Raw genomic sequence first — 20911 nt, forward strand, 5'->3', positions numbered from 1 at the left:
TCGGCGTGGCTCACTGCTGCTCCTGCTGTCGCAGACGTGCCGGAGCAGCCCGCGGCAGAGGGGCTGTGCCACTGCGATACCTGCGGCCGCAGACACGTGTGGGACGGCGCCCGTGAGGGCAGGGGCTTCTGCAGCGAGCACTGCCACCAGCAGTTCAAAGAGAGGTAAAGGAAGGGGGCTCTGGGCCCTGCCCATCCCTCTGCCCTGCCCCACGTGCTCCAGGGAGGGATGGGAGCACCTCTGGCAGGTGCTGGGGGTCCTGTGTGTTCCACTTGTTCCTGGAGCCAGGCTGAGGGAGGAAAACTTCCCAAGGGAGCTAGATTTTCTCCTGCCCAATGTGTGGCCTGGTAAACACATAGCTGCAGCAGGAGGTTGCTGCAGTGTCTTCCAGGCTGAGCAGCAGTGGAAGGCCACAGGTCACGGGGGCATTCCAAGCCCTACTCCTGACCATTGTGTGACTCTCAGGATTTGTTTTCCAGCACCTCTGGTGCAGCTTAGATCTCTGCTACTGAACTAGATCCCTTTTGATTAATCCCTGGATTCAGGTTTCTAACACCCACGTGTGTGAGGGTGACTCTGGCCTGTCCCTGGCTCTAACTCTTGGCAACTTGTGTGCATACATTCCCCCACAGGAGGGTAGGGGCATGTGTGAGTAAGAAATGGAGGGACAGTGATTGTCCAGCAGCCTCTCCCTTACTGACACCCCAGGCAGTGTCACCGTGCTGCGCTGGCTGCAGTGCTTGGCCCTCCCTCCCTCTGTGCAGGTCTGTCATTGTGGAAAACTCTGCCAGCAGCACCAATGCCACAGAAATCCTCAAGCCTGTGAAGAAACGAAAGAGGAAGGACTATCAGAGCCCCTCAGAGGAAGAATATGAGTCTGAGCAAATGGTAGGACAAAGACAGGGAAGGGGTGGGTGCAGCCAGTATCCAGGGGGCTGGAGGCCAGCCCTGTGTGCACAGATCTCATCGTGCTGCTCTGGGCTCTGGCAGCTGCAGGTCAAAAGGGAAACAGGTTGGCCAAAATGCCAAAAAGACTTGGATGTGTGGAGATGAGGGCTGGTTGTTTGGCATGTGGAGCACTGAGGCCTGGGCAGTGCCAGACTCTCCAGGCTGGCTGTAGGCACTGACCCCTCTCAGCTGCTCTCTTGAGTCCAGGCCACCACAGTAAGGGTTGCAGTAGGAGGGTGTCTGTCTGTGTGCTGGGTGTCCTGGGGAGGGGAGAGACTTTGACAAGGTAAGGAAGCTCTGCTTGCCAGCCCTGCCTGGAGCAGGTCCAGTCCAGGTGTGATGGCTGCCAGTGAGCATTGAAGTCCCTGCATCAGGCTCCCATCATCAGATTCTCTGGCACTCCATCTCTAGGCCAGGCATTGGTCACACTGCGGACCTTGTGGGGGTGCACTATGGCCCTGGGCACCAGTGTGAGGATACAACACCCAGCCAAAAACCTCTGGGTTCTGTTCTGTCTGTTCTCATGCCAGGAGGAAAAGCAGGAAGAGAGGAAAAGCTCGGTGGAAGACTCTGCCATGAGCAATGTGGAGGCCGAGGCGTGGAACGGGAGCCAGCACGGTACGGAGGGCGGGGTGGCTGTGGGGTGAGCACTGCTGGGGCTGGGGTCCCCCTGCAGGGCTGGACCCTTCTGGTGCTCCTGCAGGGTCACACACCCACTGCAATGCGCTGGCACGTGGTCCTGAAGGCTTGTGAGCTCCTCTGCTTGCTTGATCCTGCTCTCTCTGTCTCTTTCCGTTTCTCTCCTTTCCTCTCTCTCTCTCCATGGGAAGGGGGCACCCCACGGACACGGCACTGGCCCCTGCTGGACAGAGCTTCCTGTCCCTCCCCTCGGGAGCTCAGTTTGTTGCTGGCTCCTGGGCACTGTGTTTGCTCCCAGGGACGCTGTCCTGAGCACAAACAGGACTGCACCACGTGTGACTTTGCCCTCCTTTGGGATGGGCTCATGGGGAGCTTCCCTCCTGGCGTCAGGAGCTCACAAGTTTGGGAGCTGCTCATGTAGGTGCAGTGCCACTGAGGCCATGTGATTTGGGGTTGTCTCATCCTGTGGGATCTATTCTGTATCAGAGATCTCAAAAGCAGAGCTGTCAGCGTGGAAGGAAAGGAGACAAGCTGAGGGATGCAGTGTGTGCTTGGCTGGTTTTTTCCCTGCAGTGTCAAGGAAAACTTTGGGAAACATGAAAATAAACATTTATGGAAAATAGACATTTATTTGTCTTTGAGTACTGAAAGTCATACTCAAAATAATTTTAAAATTAAACCGTTCCAACTTCATACTCTTCTCCATAACCAAGTGCAGGGACAGTGGCAGGGCCAGGTGTCATTAACCCCTGATGTTACAGTCAAAAAGGAATCTCAGATATCATACCTGCTTCTCACTGAGCCCTGAGCATGTAACCTTCCCTGCTGCATACAAGTAAGCAGTGATGAGCTTTGTTACTTCAGCATTTTATTTTCTCTTATTTTAGAAGTACTTCAGCAAACAAAATACACACCTGGATGCCTCAGTGCAGTCAGTGTATGCTCTGACTCTTGGTGTATTTGTCATTCCCCAGAAGTGCAGAGGTTGTACTCACAGATTCCCCAGCCATGCCTGGAATTTTTTCTGTGTCCTAAGGAATAGTAAAAGTGTTTTTCACTCTGAACATGTCAGCAAAGCAAGGTCAGTCACCTTGCTCACTGAAATCCACCTTTAATTTCTTCCCTAAGTTTCTGGGTTTTTTCCATCTCCTCTTCCCCTAAGCCCAAAGGAGGGAGGAGTTTGTCTGTTTTCCCCTGCATTTCTAGCCTGCCCTACCTGAGGCCGGCTGCCATGGCTAATCTGTGTCTGAAAATTCCTCAGCACTGGAATAGGCACAGCATCCCTGGAGTCCCTTCAGCTGCTGCAAATTAGGGAGACAAAGAAGCTGGAGAGCAAGAGACTTGGGTTGTGTTTCACAGGTCTTGGGCAAGGCCTTTGTGGCCTTCTCAAAGGCATGAAGGGTCACCTCCCTGCCTGTGAAGAGACAGTGCTGTCTTCTCTGTTACATGGGCAGGCACATCTCTAGGGCATCAGAGTGGCCTTGCTGTACCATGGGGCTCAGGTGGCTGTCTCAGAGCAGGGCATGGCAGAGCTGGGATGTGAACCTGCTGCTGCTTTGACTGTCTAGGAGCCCCTTGCAGCTGGGAATGATTCCCAGACCTGTGCATGGATCCTGCTGGCTGCCACAAATCCATCCTGTGTGGGCATAGCAGATGTTCTGGCTGGAATAGAGTCTGGTCAGGTCTGGTGTTCTGATGGCTCGTCCCTCACGCTCCCTGGAGTCCCAGACTCGTTGGAAGGGACCTTAAAGCCCATCTGGTCCCACCCCCTGTCATGGGCAGGGACACCTTCCAGCAGCCCAGGTGCCTTCCTAGGACATGGTTCAGGACATTTGGGTCACGGGGGGCTCCTGGCTCTGCCCCTCGTGGTGCAGCCAGCCAGGTTTGCTGCAGAAGGGGCTCTGGCAGGATGGTGCTGAGCTGAGCAGGGATGCAGGACCCTGTGTGAGAGTGGGGCAGGGCTGGAGCAGCCCCTCAGCAGCATTTGTGTGCGTTTGTGCTGCGCTCAGGTGCCAGTGAGGAGAAGAAAGAAGGCTGGTCTTGGGCGTCCTACTTGGAGGAGCAGAAAGCTGTCGCTGCCCCTTTAGATCTCTTCCAGGATGTGAGTTGGGATTTTCCTGTCTTTTTCCCTCTTTCATCTTCTCTTTTCTTTCCCTTTTTTTTCCCACCCCTCCTCCTTCTCCTCTCTTCCTTGCTTCCCTGTTTTGCGGGACTCTGAGCAATAGCCAAGCTCCCGTTGTCAGCTGGAAGTGCCAGGGCAGCCTCCAGTTTTGATTTGCCCAGAGTCCCACTCCCCAGCAGGTGCTGGCCCCATCCCAATCACCCCACCTTTGCCTAGGACACTGCTGTGACTCTGGCAGGGTGGTGGAGCCTTTCCAGCCCTTCCTGGAGCCACGTGGGCTCTCCTGAGGCTGTGCTGCAAACAAGTCAGGCCTGTGTCCTGCTCCCCCTGCTGCAGCTTTTACCCCAGGGACACCTTGCCCTGCCAATAGCAAGAGATGTAAATCCATAAGGAGGTGTAACACTGTTTTTTTTAGCTATGGGAAAAAATAAAATTTGGATGATAACATAACCTGTGGCCCACAGTCTCTTGGTCCCAGCAGCTCCCATTGCCTGGTGGTTGCTCCCCTGGTGGGTTCTAGACCCAGCTCCCTGTGTTGGTTTTACATTGTAGTTTAATTTTTGTTTCCAGTACCAAGTAGCTTCCCAGCACAAGAATGGCTTTAAAGTGGGGATGAAGCTGGAGGGGATCGACCCACAGCACCCATCCATGTACTTCATCCTGACAGTGGCTGAGGTAAGGAGCCTTCAGTGCCCCTGTTCCTTGGTTCCTCCTGGCTCAGCCACAGGCTCTGGGGCAGGGGAGGTGCTGCCAGCTGGCCCCTGGAAGAGACAGGCCCTGTCACTGCAGGAGATGAGCTGCTGCTCCAGCAGCTCAGGCAAACAAGCAGGGAGTTCCCTGCCAGCTTGGAGGGACAGGACACAGCACTGTGGAGCTGTGTTGGTCCCTGTCACCCTGATACAGCACAGGGGGAGGGATTGTGGTGATGGCAGCAGCTTGTGTCCCTAAGACAGGTCTGAGCACTTGAGATGTAGGGTGTGGAGGCATCCCACTGCTCCTCTTGTGTCCATGCAGATCTGCTTTCCACTCAGCCTTGTGGCACCTGGACCAGCCTTGCCTTGCAGAGCTCCCCGGGCAGCCAGTGTGGCATTTAGCCAAAATCCCTGCACCAGCAGCTTCCCAGGCTGCAGAAAAGGGAGTCTGTGCACTTGCTGGATCCAGCAAGGCTCTCCACCATGGCATTTAAAGCACCAGCATGAACATCCCTCCTTTAGGCTGGCTTGTGGTGCCTTTGCACTGACCTTGTTCCGTGCTGGTCACCCTTTGAGTCTGGTTTGTGCCTCCCAGTTTGGGCACTGGTCTGTGGTTGACTTTTGGCTTCCCAAAGTGGCCCATGCTGAGCTGGTGTGTGGGAGGGGGTGTGATGCTCAGCCAGGGACAGCAGCAGGTCTCCATGGCCCTTTCCTTCTCCTCCCTCCCTGCTGGCAGGTCTGTGGCTACCGGATGCGTCTCCACTTCGATGGCTACTCCGAGTGCCACGACTTCTGGCTGAATGCTGACTCCCCTGACATCCACCCTGCTGGCTGGTTTGAGGAGACAGGGCACAAACTCCAGCCCCCCAAAGGTAAGGAGTTCATTCAGCTCAGGTGCTGGGTCCTGCTGAAGGAGGGGGATGAAGAGTGGGCCAAATGTAGAGCTCAAGATGGGGACAGGGAGGGTGGCTCCATGGGGCCATGGAGGGATGCTGCTGTACTGGTGGAGTTCCACAGGACAACATTTCAGGCACCCATCTCTGCTTGCTCACATTTGCTGCAAAGCCCTGTTGCTCTGGACCTCCCAGTGCCACCAGCTGTGCCCCAGGGCAGGCAGCACTGGAGGAGGAGCTGTGCTCTGGATTTCCACTCCACTGCTCATGTTTCCTAACACCCCTTCAAAAGCACCCATCAGCCCTCAGCCATGGGCTTTGGGCACCCCCAGGGCTGCTGCAGGTCCTGTCTGCCCACAGCAGGATATGCTGGCAGGGTGACAGTGGCTCAGGGATGGCCAGGCTCACCCTCACATCCTCCTGGCTGTGAGCTCACTGCTCTCATTTCTCTTCCTGAGGGGTTGTAGGTTATAAGGAAGAGGAATTCAGCTGGACAAACTACCTGAAGTTAACAAAGGCTCAGGCAGCTCCTAAGCACCTCTTCATGGTCCGAAACACTGTGAGTAGCAGCATCTCCTTCCTGCCAGAGCCTACAGGTTCAGGTGTGATTCTTTCCCTCCAGCTGAGCAAAATGCTTCCACCAGCACTGGGCTTTGCTTTGTCCATCCCACACCCCTCAAGCCCACAGTGCTCAAGAGCCAGGAGTATGTGGCACACTTTGTTGCTCAGGATCTGTAGCTTGGGCACTCATTTGATATGCCCAGAATTGGTGCTGGTCTGATTCTATTTCCTCCAGGTTATCTCATGGACAATTTAAAATGAAGTATTGATGAGGAGAAGTAACTACTATTCTCAACAATTACTTGGATAAAATATATCACCTAATGTTTCATAAGTACAGTTCCTTTGTCTTTTTGTATCTTTGTTGTTTCTGTGTCTGCCTATTTTTTTTCACATGGAAGCTTGGGCAAGGAAAGTGGGAATATAGGAGAATGAAAATGCTGATTGCTCCTTTGTCAGCTGCAGAGGAAACTCACCTTACTGGCAAATCAGCCTCTCCAAGTTATTTATTGTGTCTAAACCCTGCTGTTCATTGCTGCAACAACCCCACCAGTGTGTGTGATTGTCCTAGGGTGATGTGTGAGTTTGCTTTCTGGAGGGGCCCCCTTTTGGAGGTTTTCTCCCAAATTTGCCCTAAACCAGGACAGTGATGCAGTGTTTTGTACAGAATCTGGATCTAAGAAATAAAGGCAAGGAAGGAAGAAGTGCCCCATCCCAGCTCCTCCTGCCATGCCTGAGGCATTGGTCACTGCTGACTGTGACCACAAACAAGTGTTCTGGGACAAAGCAGAATTAGTGTCAGTTTTCTTGGAATTTACTGGTTATAGAAGATCCTGAGGGTCTGAAGATCACTTTTCCTCTTTCTTTTTGTGGCCCAGCTGAGTTGCTCACCCACTTCCTCTTTCCTTGCACGGCAGCACCCCGCCCATGTGGGAGCCTGAGTGGCCTCGGGCTGTCTGGAGGCCAGACAGGGTCTGGTTTTGGGAGGGTTTGGGCAGGTGCCTCCTTGCAGCAGGCGTGGGCAGTGGTGAGGAAGGAGCTGGGGCTGCAGCTCTGAAAAAGCCCTGCCCCTCTCTCTTTGCCAGCACGAGGCTTCTCCAGGCTTCAAGGTGGGCATGAAGCTCGAGGCCGTGGACCGCATGAACCCGTCCCTGATCTGCGTGGCCACAGTGACTGACGTGGTGGACAATCGCTTCCTGGTGCACTTTGACAACTGGGATGATACTTATGACTACTGGTAAGGCCACACAGGCTCTTGAGGGCCAGTGCTGGGGAGACACCCACAGAGGGCCCTGTGTAAGAGCTTGGGTATGTTTTCTAGGTGTGATCCCAGCAGTCCATACATCCACCCGGTTGGATGGTGTCATGAGCACGGCAAACCCCTCACACCTCCTCAAGGTGAGTCAGTGATCAGTCAGGTGCAGCCTGGGAGTACATCCCCTTGAGAACAGGCTTCCCAGGGTGACATGGGGGTCCTGGGGACACAAACTTCCTGCCAAGGCTCCTGTACACATGTTCAGGTGCAGCATGGTGCTTGTGTTAGGCCAAGTCTCTACTCAGAGATACGAGGAGACCTCAGCTGCGTGTGCACACCCAGCTGTTTCTGCTTCCTTGCACTGTGGGTTTCATGGGCCATGAGAAAATAGCAGCACTTCTTGGTGTCTCTCAGGTTCCTGTGTGCCCAGCAGACTTGGGTGGCCCTCGAAGGCAGTGGGGCATTCTGAGGCACTTTCTGACTTCCTGCAGGCCTGTCTCACCTCCTGCATCTTCCCCCTTCCAGATTATCCTGATCCTGACAACTTCACCTGGGAAAAGTACTTGAAAGAAACTGGAGCATCTGCTGTCCCAGCTTGGGCCTTTAAAGTGGTGAGTGTCACATCATCTGTTCCACCCCACCTGGGCAGGAATTTGGGATTTTTTCATTGTCAGATCTTTGCTTTTGTGACAAGTCCAGTGATGTTCTGTATTCTCCTGCCACAGGCCTAGGCCAGGGTTCAGAAGTCAGGGCTATCCTGGGCAAAGAGTTCAAAATTGGGAAAAATGACGAGTATAACTGTGCCCTCAGCTAAGCAGGAGCTGAGTGATGGAAAATAATTTAGGTTTGCTTGATTAGTTTTTGTCTCAAACTGCACCACCAGCAGCCATGTCCAGCCAAGCATGGTTGCAACACAGATCCCCAGAATGTGTCTCTTAGAGACCTTCATCCCTGGGGCGCATCTGTTAAAGGCAGCTCAAATGCAGGGAGGCTGTTTCTGCTTCCTCCTGTTGCCACTGTGAGCTGGGATGGCTCTTCCCTGGCCAGGCCAGGGCTGGGAGCTGGGCTTGAGGAGGACACAGTGCTGGGAAAGCTACTGAGGGGGCAGGAGCCTGAAGCTCCCTGCTCCCCCTGACTGGGCCCTTCCAGCGCCCGCCCCACGGCTTCCTGGTCAACATGAAGCTGGAGGCAGTGGACAGGAGGTCTCCTTCCTTCATCCGAGTGGCCAGTGTGGAGGACGTGGAAGATCACAGGATAAAGGTGGGTGCTGGAGCACGGTGAGCCTGTGTGCAGGCACTGTGCTGGCTCACTCTGCCCTTCCCCTCTCTGGGAGTGTGCAAATGTGGGCAGGTCCCAGTGCCTGGCTCCAGGAGTGCCTTGTGAGCCTTGTGCTGCCCTCCAGCTCTACCCTGCTGCTTGCACTCAGCTAGGAGGGCTCCAGAGCTCCTCAGAGATGTGTGCTGGCATTTGAAGGGTGACCTCTCTCTGTGCTTCCCCAGGTGCATTTTGATGGCTGGAGCCACGTGTATGATTTCTGGATTGATGCAGATCATCCGGACATCCATCCCATGGGCTGGTGCTCAAAAACAGGACACCCACTGCAGCCTCCTCTCAGTAAGTGCTGCACCTGTGTCAGCTCCTCCCCACAGGGCACAAGCTCACCAGACACTCTGTCACTGCCACCTGCCCATGCAGAAACGGGAGGGCAGGTTCTGGCTGAGAATGGGCAGGGAGGAGAGGCCACTCCATGGATGTGTCAGTAGGAAAAGCCCTCCCTGTTTGGTGCAGGCAGGGAGCCCAGAGCCCTGGCTCTGCCTGCCTCTGCTTGCAGCCTTGACAGCCTTTCTCCTGTTCCTCTCCTCTGCCTGCAGGGCCAAAGGAACCAGCCTCCTCTGCCCATGGGGGCTGCCCAAGCCTGGGCTGCAAGAGCATCCCTCACTCCAAGAGCTCCAAGTACAGCTTTCACCACAGGTGAGCTCCCTGGCACAGCCTGCAGGGGCACAGCTGCTTCCCTGCCAGGCTGGGCCAGCCTTTCCTCTGCTCCTCCTCACCTGCCCCACCCCACCAGCACCCAGCCTGTCCCTGCACTCACCCACACCTGGCTGTGCCCCCTGCTGCCCTGGACCCCAGCTGGAGTGACCCCTGTGAGCCCCTCCTGTGCCTGTCCTGCAGCCCCAGAGCCCCTGGAGGTGTCCTGTGTGCCCACCTACCAGGGGCACCTGTGGGCTGTGCAGAGGACAGTGCAGATGCTGTTTACTGGCACCAGCTGTGAGAATGCTGTTCCCTCCTGGATGCCTTTCCCTGTCAGGCTTTGAGCTGGCAAGTCTCAAAAAGGAGCAGTGCATGGTGCCAGCTCAGGCAGTCACTCGAGGGACCCTTTCCAAGGGAAGCCAGGCTGGGTCTAGTGCCAACCCCAGCACTAGGCTGGTGTCAGGAAGAGCCAGTGTGGTGGAGGATGTGTGAGGATGGGGAGGGCAGGTGTGGCTCCTGGGGGTTTCTCTGCTGGCCACACTCCTGGCACACACTCACTGCTCGCTCTGAGGCTGGTCTGGGCACCTGTGGGAGCCAGGGAAGATGGAGACTCTGAGAGCCCCAATGAGCTGCTCAATCAGCACACAGGTTCCTTGCCCAGGGTTGCAGGGATGGCAGAGGGCCAAGGCTTGTAGCTGGAGGGACTGGCTGTGCCCTGCTCCTGCCCCCAGCAGCCTGGCCATGGGAATTGGCTCAGCACATCATTCCTCTGCCTTCCATGGCCAGGGCAATGGCTGCCCGTGCTCGGGGGCAGAGGGGTGGCCCCGCTGGCTCGTCCCCAGTGCTGCTCCAAGCTGGGCCCAACGCTTGTGTCCCCTCTGTTCTCCAGGAAGTGCCCCACGCCGGGCTGCGATGGCTCAGGCCATGTGACGGGGAGGTTCACAGCCCATTACTGCCTCTCAGGGTGCCCGCTGGCAGAGAAGAACCAGGGCAGGCTCAAGGCCGACCTGTCTGACACCGAGGCCTCGACGCGCAAGAGGAGCCCCATGGGTTTCCCTCAGCGAAAGAAATCTCGGCACCACGGCAGGTAGGGGCACGGCCAGCGTGCAGGGAGGACCCTGTGCCAGCACTGCCCACCCTGCAGGGCTCACCAGCCCCCAGAGGCTCCTTGGCCCTGCTCCTGCCACCTCTGCCTCTGTCGCTTTCTCTTCCCACGGCTCCTGGCTTTGGCTGTCAGCCCTTTGGGTCGGGGCCCTTTGGGTCCCTGCTCCCACTGCCAAGGTGTTCTCTGGGCACTGGGGAGGAGGGCCCTGGGCCAGGCCCAGCCCAGGACATCAGTGTTCCTGTCTCTTTAGAGGGAGACCTCCAAAGTACCGGAAGATCCAGCAGGAAGACTTCCAGAGTAAGTGCCATCCTCTGCCGTGGTGTCACTGCAGGGCAGGGCTGTGGGAGCTGGGGTGGCTGGGGGTGCTGGGTGCTCCCTTGGCCCCCACAGGTCTGCCCCAGTGAGGGGCTTGTGGTCAGCTGCCAGAGTTGATAAGGCCACCTTGTGCCAGGGCTCACAAAGCTCCCTTGATTTGGCTCTGGGGTTATGACTGGGAGTCTTTGAGTGCTTTAGGGCATAGAATTAGGATCCTCTCTATGGCATGTATTTTCTGTGGTGCTTTGTCCTGTTCAGACAGAGATAGTGGGAAGTTGTGCCCCAAAATTTTAGTGTGGTTGTGAACTGCCAAATTATTGCTGCCACACAGAAACTGGTGCTGGATAGTTGGCTTGGCATTTGGTTCTGATGCAGACAAGCAGATGCCTGATGTATATTCCATCCAACATCCCTTTCACCATGGGCTGTCCTGCCACCTACCCTACCACTGGGAGTGAGTGGAAAATGAATGATTAAAAGTCATAAGAGCAAGGCAAAGCCAAGTTTGTCTCAACTTCTTTTCCCAGGATCCCCAATCCCATCTAAGCGAGCACTTGGACACACTGACACCCTGTTAACTCACAGGACAGCCACTAGCTCTTGGTCCCTGCATGGGATGTTCTCATCTCTTACCTCGTGTCACACCTTGTGCTTTGTCCCCAGCTATTTCCTCAGACAACGTGCACCAGTCGCTCTTCATGTCCGCCCTGTCCGCCCACCCCGACCGCTCCCTGTCCCTGTGCTGGGAGCAGCACTGCAAGCTGCTGCCCGGGGTGGCTGGCATCACAGCAGCCACGGTGGCCAAGTGGACCATTGATGAGGTGAGGTGCTTTGGATGGCTCTGATGTGCCAGCGTGGCTGGGAGTGCCCTGCCTGGCTGTGGCACAGTGGCCTGGGTTAGTGAGGAGGGGTCTGCTGGAGACATTGTGACCTTTGTTCACTTTCTTGGCAGCCATGGTGACCCCTGTTAAGGCCTGAGTAGGTGGAGGAGCTCAGGCACCAGCCCCAGCAGCCCCTGCCTGCTCTCAGGCACTGGCACAGCTGCCCATGGCAGTGGTGGAGTCACCATCCCTGGAAGCGTTCAAAAGCTGTGTGGATGTGACATCTGGGGACATGGTTTAGAGGTGGCTTTGGCAGTGCTGGTCAGTGGTGGCCTCGATGGTCACAGAGGGCTCAGCCAACCTTAATGATCCCCTGATGTCCCCATGACCCCTCTGGGTGCCCCTCTCAGGCCAGTGCCTGTGCCTGGGGCCAAGGGTGGGCTCTGGCTTGGGAGGGCAGAGCAACTGCAGCCTCTGCCCCAAGAGCCCTGTGGCACCTGCAGGGCTCAGAATGTGAGGATGTGGGCTCAGGAGGGGTCTCCAGCCAGAATCATTGCTCTGTCTTGACATTTCTCTCATTTATTCCAAGGTTTTTAGCTTTGTGCAGACTCTGACGGGTTGTGAGGACCAAGCCAAGCTCTTCAAGGATGAGGTGAGAAGGGCTGGCAGATGAGAGCAGGTGGTCAAGGACAGCTGTTTGCCACCAGGGCTGGGAGGAATTGGCCACTGGCCTTCCTGCAGTGGCCTGCTGCTGGGTGCTGAGGGCACATCCAGCACCTGGCAGTGCTCCTGCCCTGCAGCCCCACTGCATGGGAGGGTGCAGCTGTCTGGCTGTGTCCCCGTGGAGCAGGAGGGAGCTGCTGGGGCCCAGGGAGCTGTGCTGCCCTGTTCTCCCAGCATGGGGGTATCCCCTCTGAGGGGATGTGGATGGGGGGCAGGAGGAGGATGGTGCTGCAGCCTGAAGAGCACCATCACCTCCTGCAGGGAGCTGCTCCTCCTCACCCCTTCATCCTTCCCCCTCTGCCCCTCTCACCAGCACTGCTGCCTGTCAGGGTTGGTGTTTTTGGGCCCTCTGTGGGCAGATGTGGTGGGGGTGGCTCTGACACCCGGGGCTGATCCTGGGCACCCTGGCTACAGCCACTGTCACAGCCTGTCTGGGAATAGCCCCAGGGCCTTAAGGGTGCTCAGGCAGGCAAAGCTGAACCAGGGCAGTGTCCACAAGGGCTGGTCCCTGGAGCAGGGAATGCATGGCTGCTTGCCCAGAGCAGGTTGTGGTGGCTCTGTGCTGTGCCCCTGGGGCTCCAGCACAGAATCCCAACCTGGCTGCAGTGTGGGCTCCTGGGATGGCCCCTGAAGAGCTTCTCCCCCTCTGCCCTTTGCACATCAGCTGCCAGCTGGGGTTTCCCTGGGGAGTGCTGTGGATGGGCCCTGCCCTGGTCTCTGGGGTCACCTGTGGCTTCTGCCCAGGTCATGCTGGTGCTGGCTGTCCCCAGGAGTGCCAGCCCAGGTGTGCAGTAGTGCCTTTGCCCTGCTCTCCTTCCCAGATGATCGATGGCGAAGCGTTCCTCCTGCTGACGCAGGCTGACATCGTCAAGATTATGAGTGTCAAGCTGGGCCCGGCACTCAAGATCTACAATGCCATCCTCATGTTCAAGAACGCTGATGACACCTTAAAGTGACTTCTCTTGGCCCAGCTGGGACCCTCCCTCATCACTGGTGCTGCCAAACTGTCCGCTCAGGACAGAGATTCCCCAGCCGACCGCAGCTTGTCCCGTCCTGCTCGTGTCCTCCCGGTGCCACACGTCCTGTCCCAGCTCCCTGTCCCATCCTGTTCCCTGCCCGCTGCCCTTCTGCAGCGCTGGGCCCACCCTCGGGGGCAGGGAGGGAGGGTGGAGGTGGCACTGGCCCAGCTTGGTGCCACAGCTGCCCCACTGTGTCCTGCTGTGGGTCAGGGGTGCTGAGGGCCGGGGGAGCCCTGTGGAGGTGTCACAGCGGGGGCTGGCACCCACTGGAGTCCCCCAGGCAGGGAAGGGACTGCCTGCCTGCAGCCATGATCACACCCACTCCAAGGCTGCTCTTGCCTTTGCTCAGCAGCTGAGAGAGATTTGGGGTTTTCCCTCTGTGTGATCCTCTGGGGCTACTTGTGCTAACACCGTTTCCAAGGAACATTCTTGAGGAGCTTCTGCTCATTTTGCCTTTTTCTCTGAATTCTTTTGACTTCCCCTTTTTGAGGCCAGTTGATGACTGCTTTGCCCCTACACTGCACTGCAAACCAGTGGCCACCTCTTGTCCCTTCGAGGAGCAGCTGTCCTGGCAGCTGCTCTGCCCATGACCAGCGCCTGTGCTTTCTTCCTCTTTCCTGGAATTCAGCAGCCTCAGGGCCCTGCCAGGTCAGGGCTGGCTGGATGCAGAAAAGGCTCCACTTCTTGCACCTCAGACTGTTCTGTCCAGCTCTTCTCTGGGAGAAAGGATGCTTGGATAACTTGTTCCCCTCACACCTATTAAAGAGTACTCCACAAAGGGAGTTAGGCCCTCTTTGGTCCTTGTATTAGGAGCAGGGCCCTCTCTAGGGTGGGGACAGGTGCCAAGGACAAAAAGCATCCATTGCTCCAATAGGCAGATCCAGAGTCGCTTCTGAAGGCATTCCTGAGTTGGCTGAGTCAATTCTGCCAAGCTGCCTTCTCCCCACTCTTTACCCTCACAAGGCACCCAGGTTTTGCTGCCTGAAGAGCAGGATCTTCTGCTGTCCCTGGATCCCTTACCTGCAGAGCTGAAAGAAATCCAGCACTTAGCTGGTTTGTTTCTGTCCTTTTCAGAACACAGCACCTTTCCAACAGGGCCACAGGCAGTTTGGGAATGCTCATGTAGCACTGTCCCTTGTGATGGAGGAGGGACCAAAGGGCTGCAGAGCCAGAAAAGCCAACATTGCTGGGTGTCCTGGCAGAGTCCCAGCAGCTTCTGAGAAGCCCCTGTGCCTCCTGGCAGGCCCCACGCTGCTCTCCATGGTCCATCACCTGGCACACCTGTGGGAGCTGTTGGAGCAGGGGCTGGCCATGCAGTGCTGGAGGGTGGCTTAGATGGCACCTGCCCAGGGCCCAGCCCAGGTCTGCTTCATTTTCCTTTCCCAACAATGGCATTCCAGTAATGAAACAACTTCCCCCCTTTGCCAGTGCCCAAAGACAGGGATGCAGAGGTGTGAGCAAGTGCACCAGCAATGTGTCCTGGAGCTGTGCTGCCTTGGGAGCTGCTGTCACATCTGGGTCAACCTGTTTGAGGCTTCCCATGGAAATGTAGCATTTTGTCTCTGTTATTGAATTTTTGGGGTCATGTTTGACCTGCTCTTGAAACGTCTGCTGCTTGCTCTTCCCGCAGGACTTGCAACTTGTCCATGCCTTTGTTTTGTCATTGCTTGGGTTTGATTTAGGCAGCTTTCCTTCTCCTTTCCTTTTTTATGTCCTTGCATCTTTTCAAGCGCTGCGGTGTGGCCAGCTGTGGAGAGGGGGAGTGGGAAGGAGCAGCTGTGTCCCTGGCCCCAGAGTCACTCCCCCAGCCACCCTTCCTCTGCAGGAAGTGGAGGTTGGTCTTTTCAGCTGATGGAGAGTCTCTTTGTGGGCAACTGTGTGTGGGGGCAGAAGAAGAGGAGGCCTGGGACCTTCAGCCCAGGCTGTGAATGATGCTGAGACTTTTCCAGGTGGGATCTGGAATGAAAAAGCTCCCTCACACTGGACACAGCCCTTGAGCTTGCAAGGACTCATTTCAGGAAAGCATCCTATTCTCATCTGCTGTATTCCCATGTGTGAAGTCATTCCTCCTGCTGGGGAAGGGACTGAGCACCATCCCAGGGACAGGAGCTGCTACCCAGGCACCAGATCTGAAACTGCTGTGAAGGAGGGAGAGCCCTGTGTCTCACAGGGCAGCCTGGGAGAGCAGAGGTGGTGGGGAGCTCAGAAGATCCTGCTGAGGGGCAGAGGAGCCATGAGCCAAGCCCTGGCTGCCTCCAGGGCTGGCTACAACCCGCACCACTGGCTCTTGCTCTGCGGCTGGCTGCAGCCAAGCCCTGCTCTGCCTGGCTCAGGTGCATCCCCCCGCTGTGCCAGCACAGCACTGCCTGCCCTGGGCTCTCCTCACCTCCCTCTTAGAAACAGACGAGACCTGGGCCGGACTGCCAGGGTGCTGCCCCTCCTCTGGCTGCAGGGCTGGAGCCCGGGGGTGAGCTCTGTGCTGGGAGCAGCTGTCAGGAGCACCAGTCCCACTGAAGGGTGGGGGGAGCTGTGTCACACTCCTGCTGCATTGAGCATCCTCAGCCTCTCAGGCTGATGTACCGTTGGAGTACAGAGCTGCTGGGTTTGTCTGGGTGAGGGAGTTACAGGGTTTGCAGGTGGTCAAGGGCTATTTACTGTTAAAACTTATAACCTTCTGTGTCCTTTAAACCAAACCCAAAGCATTGTGTACCTGTGGATGGGTGATTGTGGGAGTACCATGACGCCATTCCCCTGCTGTTGGTGTGTTGCTGTTTTAGGGTGGGGGTCTCTGGGGCTGTGGAGGCAGCAGACACCCACCCCAGGGTCTCATGTGATGTGTCCTCTGTGAGCAGCTGTCCCTGGTCCCAGCAGGGAGGAAGGTTTGCTGCACCCCTGGCCTTGGTAGGTCCTCCAACCCCACAGAGCATGGAGGGGGAGTCCCCCCTCAGGGACTGTTAAGGACAGCTGTGACCAAGGCAGAAGCACCAAAGTTTTCTATCCTTCCCCTGCTGCCTGACCAAATTCCTCACAGGGACATTTACTGCCGTGTCACTAAGAAGCCAGAGAGGACAGTGGGCTGTCCTGACCCACAGGTTCTCCTCTGGGGCCTTTCTGAGGGTTGTGACTGCAGCCAGCATTTCTAAGTCAATGAAGAATTCTTCAATGGAATGTTTTTCTGAGTGGAGGTCCCCAAGTCTGTTTCTGCCCCTGCTGCCCCTGCACTGGTGTTGGCAGGGCTCAGCTGAGCCGTGGGGGGGTCCCACTGTGCTGCAGCCCCAGCTGTGGGTGTCTCCTGGGGGCTCACTCTGGCTGCAGGGGAGCAGTTGGAGCCTCTTGGGAAACTTTTCCTCCTCCCAGTGGAAATGGGCGGCACTGGGACAGTGCGAGCCAAGGTCTCCATCCCCATGAGAGCAGCCAGCCTGGAGCTCAGCAGGGAGGGTGGCTGTGCCTGCCCTCGCCCTCCTCTGCTGCTCTCCATGGCGATCACAAGCACTTTCAGAAGAGAAAAGCGCCCTGCAATGGGCTGGGAGGGCTGGGGGCTTGGGGCAGCTGCTGCCTGCAGGGGCACATCTGGCCCCTGGGTGTGGTGAGGTTGTTGGGAGAGGGAGCCAGGAGAGGGGTGTGACTTTGCCACTCGGGTTCCTCACTCCTCATCCGCCAGGAGAGCTCCTCGGTGCAGAGAGGGAAGGACAGGAGGGCTGCAGGCTCCCTTCTTCCAGCCTAGCCCTTCCCTCTGGGGCCTGAGGCTCGCTGGTGCTTGGAGGGGGGAATGGGGACCATATTGTGGAGGGAGTGTGATTATGATAACAAAAGCTTTTTTGCACTTTCATTCATTTTGCACTCTTTCTTAATTTCTTTTTTTCTGTGTTTTTGATATTGGCGCCTCCTCTCTGTGTTTTCATAATGAAAATCCTTCTGTTGTAGCCAGTGCAGCTATTCTGGAACTGTGTGTCCTGAATGTACAGAGATTTAAAGGCTCTATATATATAAATTTATAGTGGTACAAAGGTAAATTTATATATATAGATGATGGTGTGATGTGTTTTGTCAGTGTTTTAAAATAATAAACGAATGTGAGTAACAGAGGCCTGTGAAGCAGGAGTGGTCCCTGTGCTGTGGGAGCGGTCACTGCAGGGCTGGAGCTGTCACTGTGCAGTGGGGTAGCAGGGGCGGTCACTGCGTGGGTGCCACTCTGCATGGCCAGCAGGGTCACTGTGCAGCATGGGAGGTCACTGCAGTGGTCACTGCAGCAAGAGCAGTCAGTGCAGGGGTCACTGTGTGGCTGAGGGATCAGTGCAGGGGTCAGAGCAGCGGTCAATGCAGTGGTCGGTGCAGTGGTCAGTGCAGGGGTCAGTGCAGCGGTCAGTGCAGGGGTCACTGTGTGGCTGGGGGATTAATGCAGCAGTCAGTGCAGGGGGCAGTGCAGGGATCAGAGCAGGGATTAGTGCAGCGGTCAATGCAGCGGTCAGAGCACGGGTTAGAGCAGCAGTCAGAGCAGGGGTCAGTGCAGCAGCCAATGCAGCGGTCAGTGCAGGGGTCAGTGCAGTGATCAGTGCAGTGGTCGGTGCAGGGGTCGGTGCAGCGGTCAGTGCAGTGGTCACTGCAGCGGTCGATGCAGGGGTCGGTGCAGGGGTCAGTGCAGCAGTCAGTGCAGCGGTCAGTGCAGCGGTCAGTGCAGCGGTCACTGCAGGGGTCAGTGCAGCAGCCAATGCAGCGGTCAGTGCAGCGGTCAGTGCAGGGGTCAGTGCAGGGGTCGGTGCAGGGGTCAGTGCAGGGGTCGGTGCAGCGGTCAGTGCAGGGGTCAGTGCAGGGGTCAGTGCAGGGGTCGGTGCAGGGGTCAGTGCAGGGGTCAGTGCAGGGGTCGGTGCTGCGGTCAGTGCAAGGGTCGGTGCAGCGGTCAGAGCAGGGGTCGGTGCAGCGGTCAGTGCAGGGGTCGGTGCTGCGGTCAGTGCAGGGGTCGGTACTGCGGTCAGAGCAGGGGTCGGTGCAGCGGTCAGTGCAGGGGTCAGTGCAGGGGTCAGTGCACTGGTCAGTGCAGGGGTCAGTGCAGGGGTCGGTGCAGCGGTCCCCGCTCCGCCCGGGGCGAGCCCCCCGCCCCTCTCCGCGTTCCCGGGTGTTCCAGCGCCCGCCCGCCCGCGGGACCCCCGAGCAGCCGGGCCAGGCCCGGGACAAGCACCGCGAGTGGGACACGGAGCAGGCGGGGTTGGCGGCAGGGCCGGGCCGGTTTATTGATCCCAGCGCGGGGTCCGCAGGGCGATGAGCGCGGCGGGGCCCGGGCGGCTCCCCCAGCCCCGGCAGCGGCCCCGCGCCGCCTCGGCCGCCAGCAGCCCCAGCAGGAGCAGCAGCGCGGCCGCCAGCGCCAGGCGCACGGCGTTGCACAGCGTGTAATCTGCGGGGACAGAAGGGACCGTCACTGCCCAGGAACCCACTGCCACACCCCAGTCCTCCCACGGGGGCAGCAGGGGATCCAAGGGGACGCACAGGGCAAGGGGACACCCCAGGGAGGTCCTCGGCTAAAGAGACACAAAGCGAAGTTCCTAAGGAGCAAAGAGAGCCCCGAGGGGGCCCCCTATGCACCTCCCACATCCCTGTCCCCTGGGACACCCTCTACTCACAGCCTCTCACCTGTGACCCCACCAAGTGGCACCAAAGATGGAAAGGAGGGAAGAAACATGGAGCTGGCCCGCTGCCAGCGAGATGGTGACACTGAGCTGTGACAAGACGTTATGAGTGTTCCTGGGGCTGGGAGGTGCAGGGAGAGGTGTCCTTTGACTCTTATCCCCACCTATCAGCCCAGCAACCCTGGTCTCCAGGTCATCAATAGGGTCTCTGAGGAGCTGGCCAGGCTCAAACGCAGGTGAAGGAAGCTGGAACCCTCTCCTTGGTCCCTTCATACAGCTGCTTTCCTGCCCTAAACTCTTTCTAGTTCCCCCAGGATGTGACAGATTGCAGGGAGGAAGAGTGGAGCAGGATGTGGCTGGGGCGATGTCTCACCTCTCACCACCAGGTCCAGGGTGTTGCTGACAGCAGACCATTCTTTCCAACCATTCATGCACTGGCAGCTGTAGCGGCCGCTGTGACCTTTCTGCACGAGGGAGAATTTGTGGTTCCCTTGTTCCCTGAGGAACAGCAGCACTTCCATCTGGCCCTCCAGGTACAGGTAACAGCTGGTGCTGGGCTGTGTGGTGGTGCAGCGGAACATCACCTCAGCTCCCACATCCACCTCGTGCCCAGGGAGGACAGAGAGGTTGGGTCCGGGCAGACGGAGCTCTGGGGGGACAGGAGAGGGAATGAGAAGGTGCAGAGGGCTTTGACGTGGTGCCAGGAACACCAGGATCTCTGTGAAGCCACCAACTGCCTCAGGCAGAGGTGAAGACGGTCCCCACCTCTCCAAGCCAGGGAAGAGGAGAAAAACCTTGTCCATCATGGAAATGGCCACAGGCATCCTGGTGTGCCCTAGGGCATGACCCCACAAGGGGGGAAACAGCACATCCCTCACCTTCCACAAAGACTTCCAGTCCAGTGCTTCGAGCCAGCTCAGTGTCTCCCTCCAGGTAATGGCAGACGTAGCTACCTCTGTCCTCGTAGGTGGCATTAGAGATGGAGAACTTGGCCCTGCCACCACTCTGCTCCAGGGTGGGGAGCTGGTGGCCGCCCTTGTACATCCTAAAGCTCCCACTGCTGCACTGGCAAATGCAGTAGATGGTGGTGGAGCCTCCAGGTGGGATCACCCCTGGTGGCTTCTGGAAGATGGAAATTGGGGGGGCACCTGCACAGGGAGAGAGATGCTGCCAGACAGGGAGCCCCAAGCAGCTGCCCTGCTGTGAGCCTGGGGCTGCCACCAGGCCCCATCTCCACACAAGGGTGAGTTTTGTTCCAGGGGGCTGTGGAAGAGCCCTGGGAGATGGGTAGGCCCAGCAATGTGTCCAAACTCCCCATCTACCTTCTACCTCCTCAAGATACTCACTTGGTGTAGCCTCGCCCAGTGACACCAGCCAAGCGCCTGCAAGAGAAGCAGCCGTGTAACACCTCCATGGAGTGTCTGGGCAACACCTCCCGTCGCCCTCTGGGAATCCCCACAGCCTCTGGCACTCACCCAAGGCCAGCACACGGGTCACAGGCAGCATCACGTCCCTCTTGGCTCCCTCAGTATTCGCTCAAGCAGGGCTTGTGCAGAGGGAAGCGTTGGCCAGAGGCACCGAGCAGCTGCAGGGCTCCTTGTGGCTCCTGATAGAAGCTCGTTGTCACAAGCACCTCCTGTCCCACGGCTTGGCTTTCTGCAGCACAACTGCAGGGCTGGGGTGGCTGAACTGGAACCACAGTGTCCAGTCACATGCCCAGGGCAGGGCCCCTGTGACAACTTAAGACCCGGCAGACCTTGGGAGAAAGGCTATCAGGACTTTTTGTTTCTCTTTCTTAGATCCGGTCACTTGATGGTGAAATGGCTTTTTCTCCGCCTTATGAAATAGGGGTTTGTTTTGCAACCACAAACCCACAAGTTTGGTGGCTCAGCAGATTGAAATAGGAGGGAAGGAACTTGACTTCCTTTTTGGTCCTTTCCTGGCCTACAGGGTCCATCTTTGCAGGAGGGGCAGCAACACCTCCTACCTGTAGGTCTGGGTGCACCCCACAGCATTGGTTCCACTCCTCATCCATCCAAACCCCCTCAGTCCCACACTGGAGCAACCCATGGACCTTACTGCAGACAGCTGCTGCCTTCTACCCACGCCTGGAGCCAGGTGCACCTCAGCTGCATCTTCCCTGGGTTGTCAGTGATGTAGACAGAGCTCCCTTTGACAATAATGAGGGGCTGATGAAACAGGGACAGTCGCTTGCATCCCTGGATG

At 57.4% G+C, this 20911-nt stretch overlaps 2 protein-coding genes across 3 annotated transcripts in view; one reads left to right on the forward strand and one right to left on the reverse strand.

Annotated features, from left to right (window-relative positions):
* L3MBTL1 (L3MBTL histone methyl-lysine binding protein 1) overlaps positions 1–17150 on the forward strand; it is a 28134-nt gene extending 10984 nt beyond the window's left edge. Inside the window, exons 6-23 of one of the 2 annotated variants that reach the window (XM_063172125.1) lie at positions 35–164; positions 765–888; positions 1479–1566; positions 3597–3688; positions 4280–4384; positions 5138–5273; positions 5753–5853; positions 6941–7092; positions 7177–7253; positions 7636–7721; positions 8260–8370; positions 8610–8724; positions 8982–9081; positions 9971–10168; positions 10437–10483; positions 11165–11322; positions 11912–11974; positions 12867–17150. In XM_063172125.1, coding sequence (XP_063028195.1) covers positions 35–164; positions 765–888; positions 1479–1566; positions 3597–3688; positions 4280–4384; positions 5138–5273; positions 5753–5853; positions 6941–7092; positions 7177–7253; positions 7636–7721; positions 8260–8370; positions 8610–8724; positions 8982–9081; positions 9971–10168; positions 10437–10483; positions 11165–11322; positions 11912–11974; positions 12867–13001 — 2018 coding nt within the window. In that variant the 3' untranslated portion in view covers positions 13002–17150. The remainder of the gene's footprint in view (positions 1–34; positions 165–764; positions 889–1478; positions 1567–3596; positions 3689–4279; positions 4385–5137; positions 5274–5752; positions 5854–6940; positions 7093–7176; positions 7254–7635; positions 7722–8259; positions 8371–8609; positions 8725–8981; positions 9082–9970; positions 10169–10436; positions 10484–11164; positions 11323–11911; positions 11975–12866) is intronic. The other variant, XM_063172126.1, reaches the window with a different exon arrangement.
* A 288-nt stretch (positions 17151–17438) lies between these two features.
* Positions 17439–20486, reverse strand: LOC134427130 (keratin-associated protein 10-2-like). The gene is made up of 6 exons (XM_063172714.1): positions 20161–20486; positions 20032–20067; positions 19564–19833; positions 19059–19334; positions 18399–18453; positions 17439–18027 (listed from the first exon to the last, which is right to left on the reverse strand). Exons 1-6 carry the CDS (start codon positions 20189–20191, stop codon positions 17439–17441), a joined length of 1257 nt encoding a protein of 418 aa, XP_063028784.1. The 5' UTR covers positions 20192–20486.
* Between the last annotated feature and the right edge of the window lie 425 nt (positions 20487–20911).

Source organism: Melospiza melodia, chromosome 19 (assembly GCF_035770615.1).
Source record: "Melospiza melodia melodia isolate bMelMel2 chromosome 19, bMelMel2.pri, whole genome shotgun sequence".
NCBI lineage: Eukaryota > Metazoa > Chordata > Aves > Passeriformes > Passerellidae > Melospiza > Melospiza melodia.

Bases quoted from the DNA above. Each gene is read 5' to 3' on its own strand.
- LOC134427130 (XM_063172714.1), bottom strand. From the start codon at position 20,191: ATGCTGCCTGTGACCCGTGTGCTGGCCTTGG. The intron at 20,068-20,160 runs GTGAGTGCCAGA...CTTCTCTTGCAG, and splicing joins GACCCGTGTGCTGGCCTTGG to GCGCTTGGCTGGTGTCACTG. The intron at 18,028-18,398 runs GCTGGGGCTGCT...CTCTGACCGCAG, and splicing joins GCGGCCGCGCTGCTGCTCCT to TACCGACCCCTGCACTGACC.